The 22,951-nt window shown below is 36.8% G+C and overlaps 1 protein-coding gene across 2 annotated transcripts in view; it reads left to right on the forward strand.

Annotated features, from left to right (window-relative positions):
• The window catches only part of Frmpd2 (FERM and PDZ domain containing 2), a 96,129-nt gene that overhangs the window by 36,987 nt on the left and 36,191 nt on the right, over positions 1-22,951 (forward strand). For both annotated transcript variants that reach the window (XM_027947929.3, XM_071610762.1), the window contains 2 exons: positions 3,335-3,520; positions 17,717-17,873. In XM_027947929.3, the coding sequence (XP_027803730.2) occupies positions 3,335-3,520; positions 17,717-17,873 (343 nt within the window). The remainder of the gene's footprint in view (positions 1-3,334; positions 3,521-17,716; positions 17,874-22,951) is intronic.

Below are 22,951 nucleotides of genomic sequence, written 5' to 3' on the forward strand. Positions count from 1 at the left end.
AAAAAAAAAACAAAAAACTCAAAAAACCCATTCCTGATCACGATGCCTAGCTCTGCTGGTTCATCACCTCACACTAGAAGCAGACTTGGCAGCAATCCAGGGTGGGATAACGCTGAATACCATCCTCTCTCTGCAAGATTCACGATTACAAAAGCATATTAACCCCAGAACAGCTTGTTTAATGTTAACTCGATGTTTGCCAGACTTCTTCAACCACAGAACCATTTTCCCACACAAGTAGGGCTTGTGATATGTAATTTAAATGTTTTTGGTTTTTTAGCTGTTGAACGTGTACTGGTTGTATCCTGTATTTTTCCCCACTTAGCATTATAACCAATGCATTCTCCAGATGATTGCAAATGCTTTGCAAACATCCTTTATAAGGGCTGCCTGATATATCAACCATTTTAAGGCATTGTTGTCTTTAGGTTGTCAGGCACTGCCTGAGAGCTAGTTTCCTCAACCTTTCCTGGCAAGTCAGCACTGAAAAGAATTCTGAGAAGGATTTGTCTCAATTATTCAGCATGTTTTCTTAGGAAAGATTCTCAAAAGTGGAATTATAGGGTCAAAGGATATGAGTTGTTGTGAATCTCTGAGTGAACACCTGGAAATAACAGTGCAGTTGTTTTCAACAGTTTTCAGTAAAGCAAGGATGCTCTAGGGATTGGTGTACAGGAGCACCTGGTTCCGGTTTTATTTTGATGTCTGCTGCAGTCAAGACAGGAACCCCTAAAAGGATGGCCCTTATCACATGAAGATGAAATGACCCTTTGAGAAGGAGGCAGATAACAGCCATGCTAGATGGGTGAGGAAAGACACCATGGAAGATTCCCTGGTAGAACAGAGAGGAGACAGATAATATTATTTTCTTACAGACTGTGATTCAAGGCTTTCTGAATACCCTGTATTTTAGTTTAGAATGAAAACTCAGGAGCAAAAAGTCTCATATGAACATATTCTCATTCCTGGCTCCAAAATGGAAACTTTGGAGGATTATTTGGATCAATTGAACAATTTGTCTTTCAGATATACTTAATTGAAGTATTTGCCCTTTAGTATGTACTAAAATATACTAAACCAAAAGTTAAAACATTATATTAATAGAAGGTTTTTCTGATATATGTAGTAAGAGAGAATTGAAAGCATTACTTTTAGATCAATTTTGTCACATAAATGTGATGCACCATATTGACACCAACTGCTCTCTGGGTCTTGCACTTTTCTTTACATTTGTTTCAATAGAACTTGATGTTTTGAGCATATATGCCAAGAGGTGACATGAAATGGAACTGAAATTTGATCTTGTTGGAAACCAAGGAAAGGCTGATGAATGTGATTATCTGCAGCACATGAATCCAAGTAAATGGTAGAGCCAGGCTGAATTATTCATGGCAAATAGGCAGCAAAGTTTGGGCAGAAGGGTCACCAATAACTTCCAAGTAACCAGTAGCTGATCAATGGGTTTTGTATATACCAAAACTCTTATTTACTTTTCCTGAGCACGGTTATGATGATACTTGATTATGTGATTAAAATAGGAATCATCAAAGCAAGTAATGATCTGGACCATCAAGCTGTATCAAATGCACTGTAAAGCAATGCTTGTATGCTTTGTAACCATGACTGTAGATATCAACCATAGTATGGAATGAAATTCCTGTAACAGTAGGTCTACTTTCTCCATGACTTCCTTATAGTATAAGAATAGACGATGAAGTGGCATTTTCAGGGAAAAGTTGAATTTTATTAAAAAATCATTTAACTGAAGAATTTGACCTGTAGGGACAAAATGTTTAGTTGACCTGATTACTTATCCCTTTTGTGCCTCCATCCTCTCCTTTTAAAAGAGGTAGCTATACCTATATCTTAGCATTTCTGTAAAGATTGAATAAATAATAAAATAAAGCATGGGAAATGCTTAGCATAACACTATCACTTAAGAATTTGGGGACCCCAGCACTCAAGTATTATAACACTCTCAGTATAATTAAAAAATAAAATAAAGCTAACACCAAGTAATTAAAAAAAATGTAAACAAGGCATTTGTATTCTCACAAAAACTAATGCTTTAAAATTGTTTTTAAAGAAATATCATGCTAAATTCTTTAAAAGAATTCACTTAATTGTTTTGGGGTGGCCCTACTCTGTCATACCTTAACCAATCGCATGCCCAATCTGGCCACTGGTTATTTCAACATCTGTGCTCAATAAATACTGTTTTGAATGATAATGAAAATGACATGTCTCTCCAAAGTTAAAAGAAGAGGTTCAGCATCCAGAAATTTAATTGAAACCATGTGGAGAGTCATGGGATCCACAGGCATTATCAACCATCTGTAGAGATCCTTTATCAACACAAGGAGAGAGATCAGCAATGAACCTGAGAGAGACAGACAAAAGCTGTAATTTGTGCCTGCTTTTGTGACTGCCAGGGGGCGAGAAAGGTAGGACATGGCATTCTACTGGGGGTGGAGACGAGGTACCAGATACCACCAATGAAACCCTTCTGAGAGGGTTATAAGTGCCTGGTTATAAGGACCCTTGCTGTGGGTCCATGTGCATCATCTTGATGAGGATTGGAGTCCTCTTCCTGGTGAAGATAAAGATGAAAAGGACATGACTACCATTCAGACTTAAAAACATACATGTGAGTTTATATCTCAAATTCTCTTAAGAATTTAGTTTGCCAGATGCAGTCTCCAACTCTAATTGACTCTTGATCCCTGACAAAATTCAGTCTCCTGGTAAACTGAGAGATCTGGGACTATGGAGATCCTATAAAGGCAATGCTGCATGGTAAGAAATACTAAAGTGATGGGATGTTTTCTCTGCAAGGTGGTTATGGCTTATCTTGGTTTGACACTAATGCTAATGATTCAGAAGTTGCTTTCTGTGTCTGAGCCTGTGTTTTTCCATCTGTAACACAAAGAGGTTTGAGCAGACAACACTGCAGGTGATGATGATTTACACAATTGGAAAAAAGGAATTTCTTACCTTGAGATGTTCCAGGAGAGTCTCAATTCTAAAAATACTTGTTCAGAATATTATTATGCTATTGTGTCATGTAACTGTGTTTCAAGGGTTGCTTTAGGACTTCTACAATTGAGATTCCATGAGATAAAAACAATACATACACACACACATACACCCCATCATCATCATCATTATATCAGAGGTGTGGGTACATTCCATAATAAGAAAATCTGTTTAGCTGGGTGTTTCCAAACTTATTGAGTGACAATATCTATTAATGTATTTTTCATGGAATGGTTTGGGCTCATTATTTTAAACCAGCATGTCTGTCTCTCCTAAATAGAACTTTTTCTTGCTCTAGATCATTCAGCAGCTCCCAGAATATGGAGTGTTAGTTCACCAGATTTTCCCAGAGAAAAAAAGGCCAGAAGAGGAGCTGGCTTTGGGCATCTGTGCTAAAGGTGTCATAGTATACGAAGTGAAAAACAACAGCAGAATTGCAGCTTTGCGGTTTTGGTGGAGAGAAACTGGGAAGATCTCAACTTATGTGAGTGTGGCTTAGTTACTAAATGACCTGTGCTTCATTTTCCTTTGATCTGCTGCCCCTTTAAAGGAGCCACAGATCTCGTGAATTTCTCTTGACCAAATAGGCTCACAGCCCAGCCTTAGTTAACCCGCATACTGATACATGGTGGGTATTTGGGAAAAGTCTGCTAGGGTATTTTGGAAGGTCTCCAGAAGGCCAGTTCTTCCTATCATCCTTGCTAGTCCCCTCACAAGTCCTGATGAAGAATCTTCAGACCTCAGCCTAAAGGGCTTTACTTTCCTTCTGGATAAAGTTTCCTTAAATTGGGGAAACTGTCAAGGTTGAGAGCAAGTTTGGAAGTGGGAGAAGGAGGAGTTGAGTGGAGTCTGCCAAGTTATGAAACATCTTCCTTCTTCCTTCTGTTTTTTTTTTTTTTTTTTGTACTAGGGATTGAACCCAAGGGTAAATAACCACTAAGCCATAGCCCTGGCTCTTTATATTTTTCATCTTGGGACAGGGTTTCAGTAGGTTGCTTACAGCCTCAATAAACTGGCTTTGAACCTGTGATCCTTTTGCCTCAGCCTCCAGAGCAGCTGGGATTACAGGTGTGCACCACCGCAACCAACTTTCTTCTGTTTTAATTTTCCCTTTGCACACAATGTGCCAAAGCACCTAGTCTGTCTCCCATGGACCACAGGTGTACTATGGGACACAGAGTATTGCAAATTTTTGATCCCTACTGAAAAAATTTAAAAGCCCAGAAAGTCCCTATTAAACATACAACATTTGAAATTGTATTTGAACACCATTGCATGAGTATTTCTACTTCCTGAATTTAGTTACAATCAATTTGTCTCTGGTACCCTGGTAGTTGACTATCCTTTCCTGTCCCATGGGCCATCCAGATCAGTATCCATATTATTTGAATGGTGATTCATTAAGACAAGTTCTTGATCTTATGGCCCATAAAAATTATGGTTTTTCTTTCTATTTAATTTTCTCTTATGATTTAATAATTTCTCTACTCACTAGATTACTATTTTTATTATTATCTGATGTTAGAATTTCCTAAGTAGAACAAAATTGCCTTTATCCATTTTCTGGATGTTTCTTTGTGCCTCCCATCTTGTCTTTTGAAGTTAATATAGTGTCAAAATATAACTAATGGAATTTCACAATAAATTATCATTTGTTTTTAGGGGGAAAAACTTGTATCTAAAAGGAGATAATAATTGAGCATAATTTTTGAGTTTGTTAAAGTGGTCCTGTGTATTCTAAGGAAGCTAAAATTTTCCCAGATGTTCTCACTCAAATATAAATAATAGTTATTCCATGAATTTTTCAGAATTTTAATTATTTGAATTACTTTAATTCAATTAAAAGATACTTGAAGAATTTTAACACTAAATTAGTTTAATTATACTGCATTGTTTCTTACTTTCTTCACTGCATGTTAAAAAAATTCCAATATTATTTGTTTTAAAATATTCATAAAAATTCAGATACTCTAAATAGTATATTTGATAAATGTAATTTTATAACCATAAAATTCAATGTTGCCTTTAAGGAAGTACTTCATATATAAATTGGTTTAATTCTTACAGATATTTATTTTCCCCACAACCTGGAATAATTTCTTGATTAAAGCCAGGAAGTCATCAGGTTCACAAGATAAACTCAGTAGCTTAAAAAAACATGACTTAATTAGGATTTCCAGTCCCTGATAATCATCTTCTTCCTTGGCATGAATGACTTATTTTTATGGAAAAGTCATCACATGAAGTAATATCACCAGCTGCTTGCCACCAAACAAGCATCTTCCACAGAAAATGACTTGAACTTATTATGCTTACGCAAGCACAAAATAGGGAACTCTGTGAATAATAAGAGAATTAGCTCAGGAAGCTAGTTTAAATATTTTTTTATTAATAGTAGAAGCAAGATGCCTCAGATAATTACAGATTTCATTTTTCCAGCCTGCATGGAAGTAGCCAAAAAAAATAGAGAAGGACATCATTTTCAAAGTATATGATTCATAGGTGAATTGACATTTATGTATGGTCTGATTATTCAAATAAGCATTCCTTCTAAAACAAGGAACCTGTTCTTGCTTATCACAGCTAGTTAAAATCTTCAAAGAGAAATGCATGGAACACAGATTTGAGCTATATAGGACCTTCTTTAAGGAAAAAAATACAAAGTGGCAAATACAAACTCCCATATGAAATGGAATATTTATTCAGAATTAGAAAAGAAATCACAATAGCTTACAAATTTAAAAAGCCAAACAAATACTGCAAATATAAAAATGTCAGAAAATAATTTTGTTGATTAACTCCCTGACAAAGTCTATAGGACTTTTTTTTTTTTCCCAAAATTTTTAGTGGCATACTCTTTGATTATTTTTCCATATGATGACATTTTTGTATTATCATTTTCTTTAAAGCAAATAGATAGAGTTACTATTATAAAAGAGAGGACAAGCCACATAAATAAATCCCACTAAATCTAGACTAACTGGAGCCTTGCTTTCACTTCTCCTTAGAGGAATCTGTTCCCACACCACCTAGCACACACACTATCTGGTGTGAGTATATGAAGTAGAGATTACATAAATCAGTTTTCCAACACTATGACAATATACATGAGATAGTGAACTTAAAAATAGAAATGGTTTAAAAAATAGAAAAGGTTTGTTTTGGTTCACAGTTTTGGAGTTTCCAATCGATGATCAATTGCTTTGGGCCTGTGGTGAGATAGCATATAATGTCAGGAGGACACCACAGAGCAAAAGGACTCATATCCTGGTCTTGGATCAAAGAGATAAGAAGAGACTTGGGTCTCACGTCCTTTCTGAGGATATATCACCAATGACCTAAAGACTTCCCTCAAGTCCCTACCTTCTAAAGTTTCCACCACTTTCTAATTGGGGCTTTGGTGGACAATTTTTAAAGTAGTAAAGTTAATTTTTTTTAAAAAATAATTTATCAGCACATTATAGTTACACATAGTAGTTGGGTTCATCCTGACAAAATCATAGATGCATGGGATTTGATTTCAGTTCACATTCTCCCCTTTCTTCCCCCTTCGATTCCTCTACTCTACTAGTCTTCTTTTCACTCATCTATTTATTTATTTTTAATTGGTTCTTTCTATTTATATACAAAGGTGAAATTCCCTATGGTGCACTTATCTGTGATTTTTTAAAAATTCATTCTGTATTTCCTCCCTTTTCCTTTCTCTCCTCTCTTGCTCTCAATCTCCTTCTTCTCTACTGATCTTCCTCATATTTTTATGATAGTCAGTCCTCTCCTCTTCTTTCCTTTATTTTGCTCTAGCTTCCACATATAAGAGAAAAATATTTAGCCCTTGAATTTATGAGCCTGGCTTATTTCATTTAAGCACAATGTTGTCTATCCATACATTTACCAGAAAATGCCATAATTTAATTCTTTTTTATAGCTGAGGAAAACTACATTTTTTGTGTGTATGTGTATACACACACACACACACACACACACACACACCACAACTTCATTTCTTTCTTTTTTAGGTGGGGGGGGGCAGGGGCAGGTACCAGGTATTATACTCAGGGGCACTCAATGACTGAGCCACATTCCCAGCCCTATTTTGTATCTTATTTAGAGACAGGGTCTCATTGAGTTGCTTAGCACATCACTTTTGCTGAGGCTGGCTTTGAATTTAGATCCTCCTGTCTCAGCCTCCTGAGCTGCTGGGATTATAGGCGTGTGCCACCACGCCCAGCACCACAATTTCTTAATCCATTCATCTATTGACAGATATCTAGGTTGATTCCATAATTTAGCATTGTGAATTGTGCTGCTATAAACATTGAGGTGACTATAATGCCACAGTATGCTGATTTTAGTTCTTTAAGATAAATACCAAGGGGTGGGATAGCAGGATCATATGGTGGTTCTATTCCAAGTGTTTTGAATAATCTTCATACTGCTTTTCAGAGTGGTTGTACTAGTCTGCAGTCCCACCCACAATGTACAAGTCTACCCTTTTCCCCAGTTCCTCACCAGCATTTATTACTGTTTGTATTCTTGATAATTGCCATTCTGACTGGAGTAAAATGAAATCTTAGTGTAGATTTGATATGCAATTCCTTGATTGCTAGAGATGTTGAACAGTTTTTCATGTATTTGTTGACCATTTGTGTTTCTTCTTCTGAGAAATGTGTTTGGTTCTTTTGTACATTTACTGATTGGGCTATTTTTATTTTTTTATTAATTTTTTTGAGTTCTTTGTATATTCTAGATATTAATTCCCTGTTGGAGAGGCAGATGACAATGATTTTCTCCCATTCTGTAGGTTCTTTCTTCACACCCTTTTTAAAAAAAATATTTATTTTTGAGTAATAGGTGGACACAATATCTTTATTTTATTTTTAGGTGGGCTGAGGATCAAACCCAGCACCCCACACATGCCAGGCAAGCACGCTACCTCTGAGCCACGACCCCAGCCCATCTTTTTTCACACTCTTACTAATTTTCTTTGGTGTGTTCAGAAGCTTTTTAATTTGATGGCATCCCATTTATTGATTCTTAATTTTGTATCTTGAGCTTTAAGGGTCTTTTTGAGGAAGTTCGTGCCTGTACAAGTCTACTGTACAATATGATGGAGTGTTGACCCTAGGTTTTCTTTTAACAATTGCAAGTTTTCTTGTCTAAGTTATATGTTTTTTATCCTTTCTAATTTATCTTTTGTGCAGGGTAAGAAATTGGGATCTAGTTTCATTTTTCTACATATGACTATTCAGTTTTCCCAGGCCCGTTTGTTAAAAAGACTGTCTTTTGATATGTCTATACATATATTTTTGACCCCTTTATGAAGTATCAGATGGCTATAAATATATGGGTTTGTCCCTGGGTGTTCTGTTCTGTTTCATTGGTTTTCAAGTCTATTTTTATGCCAATACCATGCGGTTTTTGTTACTATAGCTCTGTAGTATAATTTCAGATCAGGTATTATGATGCCTCCTGCATCATTCTTCTTGCTCAGTATTCCTTTGAATATTCTAGGTGTCTTATCTTTCCAAAATAAATTAAAGGTTTTTTTCCCTAATTCTGTGAAGAAAGTCATTGGTATTTGACGAAAGTCATTGGTACTTTGATAAGCATTTCATTGAATCTGTACATTGCTTTTAGTCATTTTGACAGTATTAATTCTGTCTATCCAAGAACACTGCAAGTCTTTCCATCTTCCAAGGTATTCTTTAATTAATTTCTTCAGTGTTCTGTGATTTTCATTGTAGAGATCTTTCACCTCCTTGATTAAATTAATTTCAATTTATTTTTTGACCTTATTGTGAATGAGATGATTTTCCAGATTTCTTCTTCATCAGAATCACTGTTGGAGTATAGGAAAGCTATTTATTTATGAATGCTGATCTTTTATCCTGCTACTTTGCTGAATTAATTTATCAGCTCTAGAATTGTTCTGGTGGAGTTTCTTGAGTTTTCTAGATATAGAATCATGTCATTAGCAAACAGTTTGATTTCTTGTTTTCCCATTTGTATCCCTTTATTTCCTTTGCCTGATTGCTCTACTTAGTGTTTTGAGGACTGTATTGAATAGAAGTGGTGAAAGTAAACATCCTTGTCTTGTTCTTGATTTTAGAGGAAATGATTTCAGTTTTTCTCCATTCAGTATAATGTTGGCTTTGAGTTTGTCATAAATATCCTTTATAATGTTGAGGTAGGTTCCTTCTATCCCTAACTTCTCCAGCCTTTTAAACATAAACGTGTGCTGGATTTTATCAAAGGCATTTTCTTCATCTATTGAGATGATCATGTGATTCTTGTACTTAATTTTACTTAAGTGGTGAATTACATTTATTGATTGGTATATGTTCTATGAATCCTGCATTAATGGAATGAAACCCACTTGATCATGGTGTATTATCTCTTGATGCGTTTTTCAATGTACTTTGCTAATATTTTATTAAGGATCTTTGCATCTTTGTTTATCAAGGATATTGTAGTTTTCTTTCCTTGATGTGTTTTGTCTGGTTTTGTTATCAAGGTTATACTAGCTTCATAGAATGTATTTGGGAATGTTCCATCCCTTTTAATTATCTTATGAAATAATTTGAGGAAGACTAGTGTTTGTTCTTCTTTAAAGTTCTGGTAGAACTTAGCTGAGAATCCATCTTGTCCTGGTTTTTTTTTGTGTGTGTGTGTGTGTGAAAGCTTTTAATTGCTGTTTCATTACTTTATATTGGTCTGTTTAGGTTTTCTTTATCTTCCTTGTTCACTTTGGGCAGGAATTTGTCAATGTCTTCTAAATTTTCCAGTTTATTGGAGTATACATTTCCAAAATAGTTTCTAATGATCCTCTGGATTTCAGAAGTCTGATATCTCCTTTTTTCATCTCTAATTTTGTTTACTTGGGTCATCTCTCTCTTTCTTTTGGTTAGTTTGGCTAATGGGTTTATCAATCTTATTTATCTTTTTTGAAGAACTCACCCTTTGTTGCATTGATACTGTCTATGTTTTTAATTCTCAATTTTATTAAATTTGGCTCCAATCTCAATTATTTCCTGTCATCTACAGATATGGGAATTAATTTTTTCTCCCTTTTCTAGGATCTTGAGGTGGAGAATAAGCCTACTTATTTGAAATCTCTCTGTTTTCTTAAATGTAAGTACTGAATGCTTAAATGCTTAAATTTGCCTCAGAAATGCTCTTATACGTTCTAGACATTTTGATATGTTATATTTCTGTTCCTATTTGTTTCTAAGAATTTTTTGATTTCTTCTCTCATTTCTCCTTTGATCCATTCTTCACTTAGAAGAATATTATTTAACCTCCATGTGTGCATGAAGTTTCTATGATTTTTCTTGCTGTTGGTTTTTAGTTTTATTCCATTAGGATCTGATAGGCTGCACAAGATTATATTGATTTTTTTTTTGTATTGGCTAAAACTTACATTGTGATCTAGAATATAGTTTATTGTGGAAAAGTTTCCAGGAACTGATGAGAGGAAGGTAAATTCAGCTGTTCAGGGGTGAAATATTCTGTAGATGTCTGTTAGTTCCACTAGATTTATAGTATTATTTGGGTTGGAAATATCTTTACTGAATTTATGTTTGTGATGTCTTGTCTATTATTTATAAGGATGTGTTGATGTCACCCAGTATTATACGTTGGTGTCTACTTGAGATCTAATATCAAGGAATATTTCTTTTTTAATGTAATTGGGTGTGCTGACTTTTGGAGCATATATATTTACTATTACATCTTCCTGTTGGATTAGTTTCTTTATCAGTATGTATTGGCCTTTTTCTGTCTTCTGATTAATTTTTGCTTGAAGTCTGCTTTGTCAGATGTGAGAACGGCTAATACTGTTTGTTTTTGGACTCTATTTGCATGGAGTGTTTTTTTTTAATCCTTTTATCTTCAGTCTGTGAATGTCTTTCCCTATGAGATACATCTCTTGCAAACAGCATTAGACTTGTTTTTGATCCATTGTGCTAATCTGATTTTTTAATTGGGGAATTGAGACCATTTACAGTCAGTGTTAATATGGATATGTGTTTGTAGTTTTCTGATATTTTGATTTTTTTTTACTATATTTAATATCATCTTGATTCCCATTTAGCAGTACTCTTCCATTGATCTTGCTCTATTTAGGAGCTTTGGGATTTGTTTTGGGTTACCCTGTGTGCAGTTTACCTTTGAGTATTTCTTGCAGTGATGATTTGGTGGTCATGAATTCTTTTAGTTTATCTTTGTCATGGGAAATTTTTATTTCCCCCTCAAATGTGAAAGAGAACTTTGCTGGATATAGTAATCTTGGCTGGAAATTGTTTTCTTTTAGAGCTTAGAATATCTCATTCCAGATAGTTGGGTGAAGGGTGAGGCCCGATCCTAGGAAACAAGATTCAGAACTCTGGCAGTTGAAAGAAAATGTGAGGCATGGTTGAAATATTAGTCATCTTTTATTTAAAGGCATCAGTAGCCCTTAGAAAACCCCATTTAACTCCCATAGCCATTTCCATAGGCCCTTTTTTATATGTATGCCAGACAAAGAAGGCACACTGCCAACAGGTTACACAGTGGCTCCGTGCTCACAAGCTAATGTTTATGACCTGAAGTACACATGCTCAGTCAGAGTGTTTGTATCCTTGACTACACAACAACCATAACATAACTGATTTATGACCTTGGCTACATGTTAAAAACATACCAGAGCTTGCTGGAAGCCACAGTGAGGAAACCTTACTGTAGCCATTTTGGGCCTCCTCCAACACAGTTCTTCCTTGATTTTAGGATCTGAATCGAGAATTCACAAGTGAGTCTTATTGGTTTGCCTTGAAATATGCCCTGATGTTTCTTTATTGCAGCTTTTAAATAATCTTTCCTTATTTTCTATGTTAGGTATTTTGATTATGGTGCATCTTGGAGAACTTCTTTTTATGAAGAGGAAGGGGTCCTGTAGGCTTCCAGTATGTCATTTCTGATATGAGGAAACTTTCATGTTACCATCTGATTGAAAATATTCTTAATGCCTTTAGCCTATATCTCCATGCTCTCTTCTATCCCAGTGAATCTCAGGTTTGATCTCTTGATGTTGCCCCAGGGTACATGTATCTTCTGATCATGTCCTATCATTTTTCCCCTTTATTGCATACTGTGTACTCAAGTTCCTGTACCCTATCTCTAAAACCTGAAATTCTGTCTTCAAGGACTAAAGTTTTATTTTCTATGCAATTTCATTTGTGGTGATTGTTTCAAATGAATTTTTAAAATATATATATTTTAGTTGTTGATAGATCTTTATTTTATTTATTTATTTTTCTGTGGTGCTGAGAATTGAACCCAGTGCCTCACACATACCAGGCAAGTGTGCTACTGCTGAGCCACAATAACCCCAGCCCCTCAAATAAATTTTTAATTTGATTAATTGTGACTTTTATTTTCAGGAGTTCTGATTGATTTCTTTTTAATACTTCTATTTCTTTATTGAAATGTTCTTTCATTTCCTGTATTTACTCTTTTAATTCATTCCTTAGATCTTCTTTTAGTTCACTGAACATTTTGATAATCATTTTTTTATAATGTTTCTCTGAGATTTCATCAACTTCCACATCTGTGGGATTCTTTGTTGGGAGATTGTGAATTTTGGAGGGAGATTTGTTTGCTTGTTTCTTCATGTTCTCAGAGGTCTTGGACTTGAGTATCAATTGAGATGCATTCTTCTTTCTCTTTTACACATATGGCCTTTTGTATGTAGTTAACTTTTTTGTTCTGAGACTTTTAGAGAGACATTTTGATATTTGAGTAGATGGGACTTGAGGTCCTCTGGTTGTTCTTTCCTGTGTCATGGTTGTTGTTTTGGATTTTTTGTCTCCTCAATTCTCTGAGTTGGAGTAATATTAAGGCTCAGTTGGGACTAGATTATGTGTGGGGTGAAGTTCATTGTTGCTTGACTGAATTGTGAATGTTTCTCAGCATCTCTACTTTGTGGTCTTGATTTGTCCCGAACACTTTCCAGATTTTCTTAGATGGAAGGGTGACTGAGAATAGCACCAATGTCAGCAACAGATGTACAGCCTTAAGATAAGTGATCAATGTCCACCTTGACATATGCAATAATAATTGTCACTGGTGTAGGATTAGTGGGGCCACCATTTAATATCAATATCAATAATAAAAAACTGTGAATTAGATAAGGCATTTGACAGCAGGTGTATTCTATGTTGTCCACTGTATTAATGATCGCAACAACATGAGTGGCGTAGGAATTACATAAATTTTATAATTGTATTATTTAATGTTATTACAGTTTCCTAGGTAAGAGAAAATAGTGTTGGAAGGCAAAAACATTTTGAAATATTTTAAAAAGTGATCAGAGGGTCAGGATATAGGTAGCAGATATCAGCTATAAAAAATAAGGAATAAAAAATAACTGAAAGTCATGAAAAAAGAAAAAGAGGAAAAGGTAACAGGAAAATTTGGTTGTTACTGAGGGAAGAGAGTGAAGAAGGAGAGATAGGAGGGACAAGAACCAAGATATGAACAAACCAGAAAATGTAAGATCAAAACAACCTGAATCTTCTTATAAGTCACACCCCACCTAAGTCAAATCAAGGCTGAGTAATAAATGCAGAAGAAAGCTACTAATGTGAAGGTGAAATTATATGAATATATATACACACACACGACACACACACATACACACACACACATATATAGTATATATTCTCCAAACCTATTCATGCAGTGAGAACACACACACACACACACACACATTTACGTACACATACACACAAAATTATGCATAATGGAAAAAATTAAACAATAATACAAGAAATGATGCTTGAAAAATTTTTTTAAAAATTAAAACTTAAAGAAGATTAAAATAAATGGGAATACAGAGAATAAATAAATAAGGAAAGGGCTGGGGATGTAGCTCAAGTGGTAGCGCGCTCTCCTGGCATGCGTGTGGCCCAAGTTTGATCCTCAGCGCCACATACAAACAAAGATGTTGTGTCTCGCCGAAAAAAACAACAACTAAAAAAATTAAAATTAAAATTCTCTCTCTCTCTCTTTAAAAAAATAAATAAGGAAAAAGAGAAAAAGAGAAAAAAAATCTTAATGAGAAATAGAGGGCTTGTTTCTGCTATAGTGATTAGACTGTTGGCAGGGATGGATTTCCATTTTTTCTATTTATTTTTGGCTCTGCAATCCTTGGGTCAAAGGCTGGGGATTGTTAAGTTCAATGTCTTTGTGTTCCTCATACTTGCTGGCCAGGTGGTGTAGCTCTCAGGTTTTAGTCTCCTAGTATAGGGTGGGATAGACTGGGGAGGGCTTATGAATTGTGTAATCCTGTGTGTGGGGTGGTGGTGGTGGAGGTAACACAGAGTTCAAATTGGAAGTTCCAGTAGTTGGGATTTAGTCTTGGGTGAATTTTGGAACTCTGTTGGTAGGTATTTGAGATTTGATCCATGCCCTCTGTTACTGGGGAGCTTTCAGGACATCGGGATCTCTGGGGCCTCTGGTAAAATCCATTTTTAGGATATGGGGACTACATCTTCACATGATTCATCTTTACCACTATGAATGTGAATTACCAGGTATTTGCCCAAGACTTCAGATGCTCCTGCGTGGTCACGATCAGTGTCTTTCCAGTAGTTCTCATGGGGTCCTAGCAACAAAGATTTTCTTTGTGTCTATTTCAGTAGCTCTGGTTCAGGCACACACTGCAGATCATAATATGTGACTGCTGGGTACTTCCTTTATACATCCTGATTTGTCTCTCCTCACTGCTGTGCAGTGTTAATAGATAGTTTCCAGGCTGCAACTCTGGTCATTTTCTGAGCCAGCAATGTCAGTTACCACTGAGCTGTCTGCCCTTGAGGCTCAAGCAATTTGGGGTTTGTTTTAATGAACTACTTTCCCCACCGACTCTTTGTTCATTAAGATCAATGTCTCTCACAAATCCACAGGTTCTCCCAAGCCAAAATCTTTAAAATTTAATTTATTTTTTTTTGTTATTATTCACCACACTGTCTTGTCTTTCTACCTGCTGTCCCCTCTCCCCTCAGCGGCTGCTGTTGCAGTTCCTGCCACGGCCAGCCACACTGGCACATCTCTAACACTACGTATTATATTCTGTTTGAGGATTCTGATTTTCTGTATCTGTATAGTTTCTTTTTGCAGTCCAGTATTCAATTTCAGTGAGTTCAACTTATTACCCACCTGCCTGGGGAGCAATCGTCCTGCTTTGTAAGTCTGGTGCTGAGGAACTGCTAGGAATTGTATCCTTCCTCTAATCCACTGTCTTCTTATTTCATGGGCATTTAAAATCCAAGCTATAGCTTAGGAAAAGTCAAAGAGAAAAGTAGAGCTGGTGGCTTGATGGATTGCAGTAAAAACATCTTACTTTCCACATCTCACCAGACCCTGTGAGCACATTGCCAGGACCCCTCGCAGGAAAGGACCTGCCCAAGTAAGGGCCCTGAATCAATAGATTTAGAATCCATTCACATGGATGCAAAGAGCTTTGCAAAGCTTCATGAGATTCATGACAAATCTCTGCCTGGAAGAAAGTTGTTGTTTTGCAAAGATGTATCAAAACAAACAAATACTCAAGCCAGCAAGCAAACAGCAACAACTGCTGTGGATGAACTATTTGAAATAGTAAACTAATGCTTTGAAACAACATGATATTACAGAAGCACCTGGAATATTTGTACTGTAACCACAGGGGCTTAAGAAAGGTTTTATGTTTGTGCTGAAAATTCTGATATTGAAATTTTACATCATCTTGTTCACAGAGCATCTTGCTCCTGACAAAGTTTGCCTGCAGATGTGAATTTCCCATTAAATGATGTTATCAGAGTGGCGATAAATACACATAAAGTCCTAACCCATTTCAGTCAAGGCTGTTTTCAGCTTTATGCCAAGAAATAGGATGGATATTCCACTTTCCGTTTAATACCTTAGAGCATTGTCACCCAAAAGGAGGATTTCATTGAGTTTATAAACTGAAAGAAGTGTGTGTGAGTGTGTGTGTGTATGTGTGTGTGTGTTTATGAATTATTCCCCTTTTTCAGATTTATTAAACAGTAGTTATTAGATTAAAAAGAGTGACTTGGTTATCTAAAAAATTTTAATATCTGAATGAATGAAGTTGAAATAAAATGTTGGGACTGTGGGAAAGCATATCAATGTGTACTGACAAAATGCATGGATTATGAGAAAATGTTCAACTTTGAAAGTGGGCATAAAATGACTGATTGAGTACTAAGGAAGAATTTTGAAGACCAGTAGAGCAATATGAATGAATACTTGAGAAAATGCATTATTTAAAGAACTTTTATATCAACAGATTCAGAATCCACTAACATTGTAATAAGGAGGCTCAGAGCTACATTTATCAATGAAAGTAAAGAATATTTAGAGAATGATTAAATTATCTGAAATTAGGTCAATGATGAAAAGGAGTTTCTCAGAGGAAAGGCAATAAACAGTTATCTGCTTCTCATTAATATCTGACTTGTATGGATAGAATTCTTACAAATGGTGTCTGTGGGGACTTAGAGGAGATCAGCCATCAGGAAGATCAGGAGTTTTAGGGGGTTCTTTAAAACATAAACCTGTTTTTATAAAATTATCTTTATAGAGAAAGCTCAAGGTTCTTAATTGAAACATACATAATATTTAGGATAGATATTTATTTGGAAGTTATATATCAATTCATATTTAATATCATCTGTATTTCTTTGTTCTTGTTCAAAATTATATATTGCAAAAAGTTATGACTTTATTTATAAAGCTCCATGTTAATAACCCCAGGTAGTAATACTCACCAATTTAGTCCAGTGAGCTCTACGAATATTATTGTTTTGCATGTGGGTCTAGAAGATATAATGTAGGGAAGGATTTCTTGGTGGTACGACCTCAATTCCTGTTGCATCTTGAGGACTCTTTCTCTCTTTCCTCATTTTTAGGATAGAGATAAAGTTCATTCTGTAGCTGTGAAGACAAGAAGTTAAGATTTATGAAACACTTAGATTAGAACCTGGCACATAATAGCAAGAAATATTAGAACACATACAAGTGTTTTTGTCTTGCCAATGCCTGACTAGCTAAGATTTTATCTGCAACTTCTTGGAGTTGGTACAATAAAAAGAACAGGAATCAGATTTAATGGTATTTTCATATTGCACACATAAATATGGGGGCCAAGTACGGACCAGACCCATTTCATATTCTTTCTATCCAGCACATCCCTTGGCACATTGAAATTGCCTGATAAATGTTTTATGAATGAAGGAAAAATAAAAATAGGATTTTCTTTTCTTTGGTACCAGGGATTGAACTCAGGGGTACTCGATTATTGAGCCATATCCCAGCCGTATTTTGTATTTTATTTAAAGACAGGGTCTCTCTGAATTGCTCAGCACCTTGCTTTTGCTGAGGCTGACTTTGAACTCATGATACTCCTGTCTCAGCCTCCTGAGCTGCTGGGATTACAGGTGTGCGCCACCATGCCTGGCAAAAAGGATTTTCTTTGGTCTAAGAAAAATAAGTTGGGTCAATATTTGCCATATACCTCTGGATACCTAGTATGCTGATGCTGAGCTGAGGGACAGAGTGTGCTATTATTCACCGGACACTTGTATTTCAGTGAACAGGCAGGGATGTTCAGCATACTAAAGTGTGTGTTTGTTTCTTTTAGAGGAAAAAGTTCACCATCACCAGCAGTGTCACTGGGAAAAAGCACACATTTGTCACTGATTCAGCCAAGACATGTAAATATTTACTGGGCCTCTGTTCTGCCCAGCATGGGTTTAATGCGCAGATGGGCTCTGGGCAGACTCTCCATCTTTCAGCTGGTGAGTAGATGCTATATTCTCAATGGACACTTTGACAAGTTTGTTGTTTTGTAAATAATTTGTATGAACTGATACAATTGACTGGAAGCTTCTATAAAGACTTCAATCTCCTCAGTAAGGACAGAAATACAATAAGAATGAAGTATATTTTTTTCTCAGATTGGCAAACACTAAAATAAATAACACTGGGAGGGTAAATTGATACAACTTTCCTAGAGTACAATTGGAAGTATATATCCAAAGTCTTTAAAAAAAAACCCATGTCCTTTTGGCCCCATAATTTTACTTGTAGACAGATATTTATTTTACAGTAATAAATACAGAAAAATGCAAAAGTTGATGTTCATGGGTGTTCACTGGAACATTATTTATAGCAGTGAACATTTGGAAGCAACCTAAATTTCCCAGAATAGAAGACTAGTTAAAAAAAAATCATAGCACATCTCTATAGTTCAGACAGTTAAAGTATTTTTTTTGGAGAAGGATGATTTGTGAGACTGTATATGCTATAGAGCTAAGTGGGTGACAGCAAGATATGGGACTATATCTAGTACCATCCAATGGAAGTTTCTTTGATGATAGAAATATCTGTAGCCTTCAGTATGGGAGTCATCAGTATATGTACCTATTGAGCATTTGAAAGGTGGTAAAAACAAATGAAGGATTAAATCTTTAATTTCAGTTTTAGTGATTTATATTTAAATTTGAATGGCTACATGTGCCCATTTATTAAAAAGCATAGCCATACTCAGGTGGTTAATAATTCCATGTTACAAAACAAGAAAATAGAATATAGAAATGAACACCACCACAATATCACTTGTTATTACCTTTGTGAGTTATGTATGCAAGCATGATTATTTTCTTTATATTTTTCACTATTTGTTAAACTTCCAGCATGAGCATATATTACTGATAAAGTTAAGAAAAAGCCAATTGATTAAAATGTGGCCACACATCATGTAAGATCAGTTAACAATTATTGAGCATGTAGGAAATTCTATGGAGTTGTTTATTACCGTTGTTCCTACTTTTTCCTGACAGTATGATAATCCTTACATGCAAGATCTAATTTATGCTCCAAATACACTTTTTTCACACTGTAATTGTCAAACAGCCCTGTGAAGCAGGAACCAACATTATTGGAAGAGGCAAACTGGGGCTGGAGTAGTAAGAACTGTGACGGGTGTTTGTTGGTGGGGCTGAGACTTGAACCTGTGGCTCTTGGGGTCCAGTGCCCATCTACTTCACCTCCTGCAAAGTGATATTTCATAACTTGCCTGAGTGTAAACTTTAGGGCCAGAGAGACTTGCTTTTGAGTGCTTGCTTTATCACAGTGTCTGTTGATCTCTAAGCATTATTTCTTCTTCTGCTATAAAAGAGAACAATAAAATACAGTGATTCACACTCTACAAATTCAGATTGTAGTCTTTGGGCCCTTCAGTATGCACATTACCTTGGAAGTTCACGATGGATGCAGAATCACAGGTCCCACTCCAGGCCTACTAATCAGAATTTGTATTTAAAAAGATCCCAGGTGATTTGAATACACATAAAAGTTAGAAAAACACCGGCTAGGAAAATGGCTGGGTGACTTTGGCCAGCTCACCTCCCCTCTCTGAGCTTTAATGCCCTCATTCAAACATACTGATTGTCTCATAGGCTTGTGCTGTACTCCAGCACAGTGCATGTAACATTTCTAGCTTGATGTCTGGAGTGTGAAGTAGGACAGTGTCTCTTGAGTATGAGGATTTGACTCAGTGCTAATGCATGTAAGAGCTGTGTCACAAGTTCTAGGGACTGGCCCAGGAGTTAGGTTAATAATGGGAAACAAAATTGCCAAGCTTAGAGATGAAGATGCAAACACAGAAAATAAAGGTAGCATATTATTTGCAGCAGAGCCAAATGAAGATATAAACATTTAATTGGAACTGCAGGCTGTTGGTCCCAGGTTATTTCCAGGGAGCTAGAGATGATAAATGCAAATTAATTATATCTGATTTACCTGGTGTTGCTGAGATACCGTGTGTGAAACACCATCAATATTGCTTTTATTGCTTGATTTCAGTGACCATAAAATATTTATAAAGACTTCATGAGCTTACTTGTGAAATTAGTCCTTCTAGGCCTATTTTGCTCATAATAAACTGTTTTCTCAAACTGCAAATTCTACCACCTTAAGAGTTTTCAGAAATCTAATGCACATTTACACTAAAAGGATTCATTTTGACAATTCTCCTTGCCTTTTAAAAACTTCATTTGAGAAACTCTCCGTGGACACCATTTTCAGTGATTGCATGCAGCAAAGAGCTGGTCATCTCCATCTGTCCTCAAGCTCTGCATCTCCAGCTGATCTCTTCCTCCTGTGTAACTCCAGGAGTTCTGCCATGACCTTTGCCTTGGGTTCAAAGGGGACCACCCATTCACCCAGCAGGAACTGGGAGTCTGGACCTGGACCTTCTCTTCCTGCCCCACATGCCACCAAATGCTCTCAGATGAGCTTCCTGCTGAGATTTATATCCCCTGCCACTGTCCGAAGTCATTTTCAAAGTGATCATTCCAAAGGACCCATCCAATCATGTTCTTCCATGCTGAAAACTGTCAATGACACTCTGCTGTCTGTTTGTACCTAACCTCCTTAGGATGACCTGTTGGATTCTTCCAACTCTTGCCCCAACCCTGACTTATTTCCTGTCTGGTTACCTCCCCTCTCCTCTCTGGCTATGCTGCCTACTTCCTTGCTGGCTGTGGAACACACCAGCGTATCTCGGGTTCCAGGGTCTTGGTGCCAGTGGCCTCTACCATTGATGCTGTTCCTAACCTCTTTGTGGCTCACACCACCAAAATAAGCCTGATATTCCATGAACATATTGAAGGACAGCCTCCCCCTTGAACAGACTTTCCTTTTTTGGCTGCCCCCAGTCGACTCCTTCTCAGGTGGAGTGGAATAGACTGCTCCTTCTTTGTGCAGATCTCTTTGTTTTTTTCACTCTTATTTGTGCATGTATGCCTCTAATCTGTGGTAGACTGGGAATTCCTTGAAGGCAGGGACAGTATCCTGCAGTCTTTCTAGCTCTGTTATGGAACAGAGAGGTATGTCAAAATGGCAAGTGGTTAATACATGTTTGAATGGATGGATGAATGGAAATACTATTTGTATGGAAATACTGTTCCTTAATCATCTCCCTCTTTTCATGCTTAGTTCGCGTTTCATTTTTCAATACTACTAATAATATTGTGATAAACATCATTGGAGAAAATTCTTTTCTTGATTTTCTTATTTCTCAAAAATGTATTTGAGTACAAGAGCCAGGGCATTTTAAAAACCATGGCTGTTTTCCTGAGTGTTTTGCCTTCTTGTCATCCTGCCTGTTTCATTGCATTCTTGCTGGAATAGTTGTCATTGTGTTTATTTTTGTTCATTTGACAGGTAAAAACGATTTTTCACTGTTGCTTTATTTTGTATTTCTTTTATTGTTGAGAAGCTGAACACTTACCAAATGTTTCTTCTGTGAATTGTCTCAACAAGCATATTACTTTATAGTTATTTTTGGTTCCCTGGGGAGAAATAATCACTGAGCTTTTACAAATGGGTATTTCAGGACAAGTAAGTATTTCAGCACTGCAGAGTGGCCCCATGGCCTTTCTAATGGGTGGTCCAGTGCTTCAGGATACTCCTGGCCCTTCCAGGAAACTGTGGCTGAAAGACTGCAAATTTGCAGTGGGCTTCTTGGGATCTCATCCCAGTTTCCTTTTCTTTGTGGGTATCTCCTGTGTGCTTGGAACTCCAGCCAACTTGGGCTTCAGTCCTTGATGTCCAGACAGATTCGATATTTGTCAGATATTTCCCAGATGCCACAGTTATGCTGTGAGTCACCCATGACCAGGGAACAGAAGCTGTTCATTCTCCTCAGTGTGCCAGTGGCTTTGGGACATTATTGGCAATCTTTCCTTCTGTTCCTGAAAGATTGTCAACCCTTGGATCTCTGACCTACTGACACATCCCTCCTGCACTGTAGTCTACCCAGTCGAACCTCATGAGGCCAAGGCCTAAGGATGAGGCCAGCACTCAGCACCAGTCATCAGGCCCACAGCCTCGGTCTGAGTCTGTGAAGCTGAATATCTTGCATCTGTGATGTCATTTCCTGACCTCACTGTGGGCCCTTCATCTGTTCACTGAGCTCCCTCCTCAGCCTCCTGACTCCCCCTCCAGCTTCTGGAAGGGAGCACAGCTCTTCCTGAATCCCAGGCACTTGGGACTCTCACCTCTCTGCTCCGCTTCTATGAGTTTCTTCCCTAAGGGACAGCTCCTTTCTGTAGCCCCAATCCCTCCACAGTCTTGCTTCAAACCAGCCAAACCTCTATGAGCTGAGGCCCTGAATCTAGTGTCTCTTCCCAAAGTATCCTAGAATATTAAGGGGGTGTTAATATCTACGAGAATTAAGTCCAATGTCACTGTCCCTTCTGGCCCTGGTGATCAGAAGGCTGCGCAAGCCTCAGGTGAATCTCTTGTGCTGCTGTTTTGGTCTTTGTGTCAGGTTCTCCCATACTCCAGTGTGGAAACATACATTCAAAGACACCTCCCACACACATTCACTACACACACACACACACACACACACACAGACCCCCATATATACACTGGCCATTCACTCACATACAGAGATACCACAAACACACATTTATCATACACACATATACTGGCACCACACAGCACACTTACCATATGCACACATACTTAGACATACACACATACAAGAAAAAATGGTGCCCATAACAAAGCAATGTGTGCACTGGCCTTCCTTCCAGGTTTTAGCAGGGAGCAGATAGTCTGGAGATGGTCATCATTTTTCTTTTTCAAAATACAAATTCACTTTGGGTAAAGCCTCATTAACTTAAGAGACTATTGATCAAATCCCCATTTTTTTTTTTTTTTGTGAACAATATAAATAGTGAAATCTCTTACACCTGGGACTTGACCAGAGTCACCTATTAATCCTTTCTGCACAAAGGAAGGAAGGGAAGCAACAAATCTAGGAGTCCAACACATTGGTGCTATATTGGTGTTATTTATATTC

Source organism: Marmota flaviventris, chromosome 4 (genome assembly GCF_047511675.1).
Source record: "Marmota flaviventris isolate mMarFla1 chromosome 4, mMarFla1.hap1, whole genome shotgun sequence".
Classification (NCBI taxonomy): Eukaryota; Metazoa; Chordata; class Mammalia; order Rodentia; family Sciuridae; genus Marmota; species Marmota flaviventris.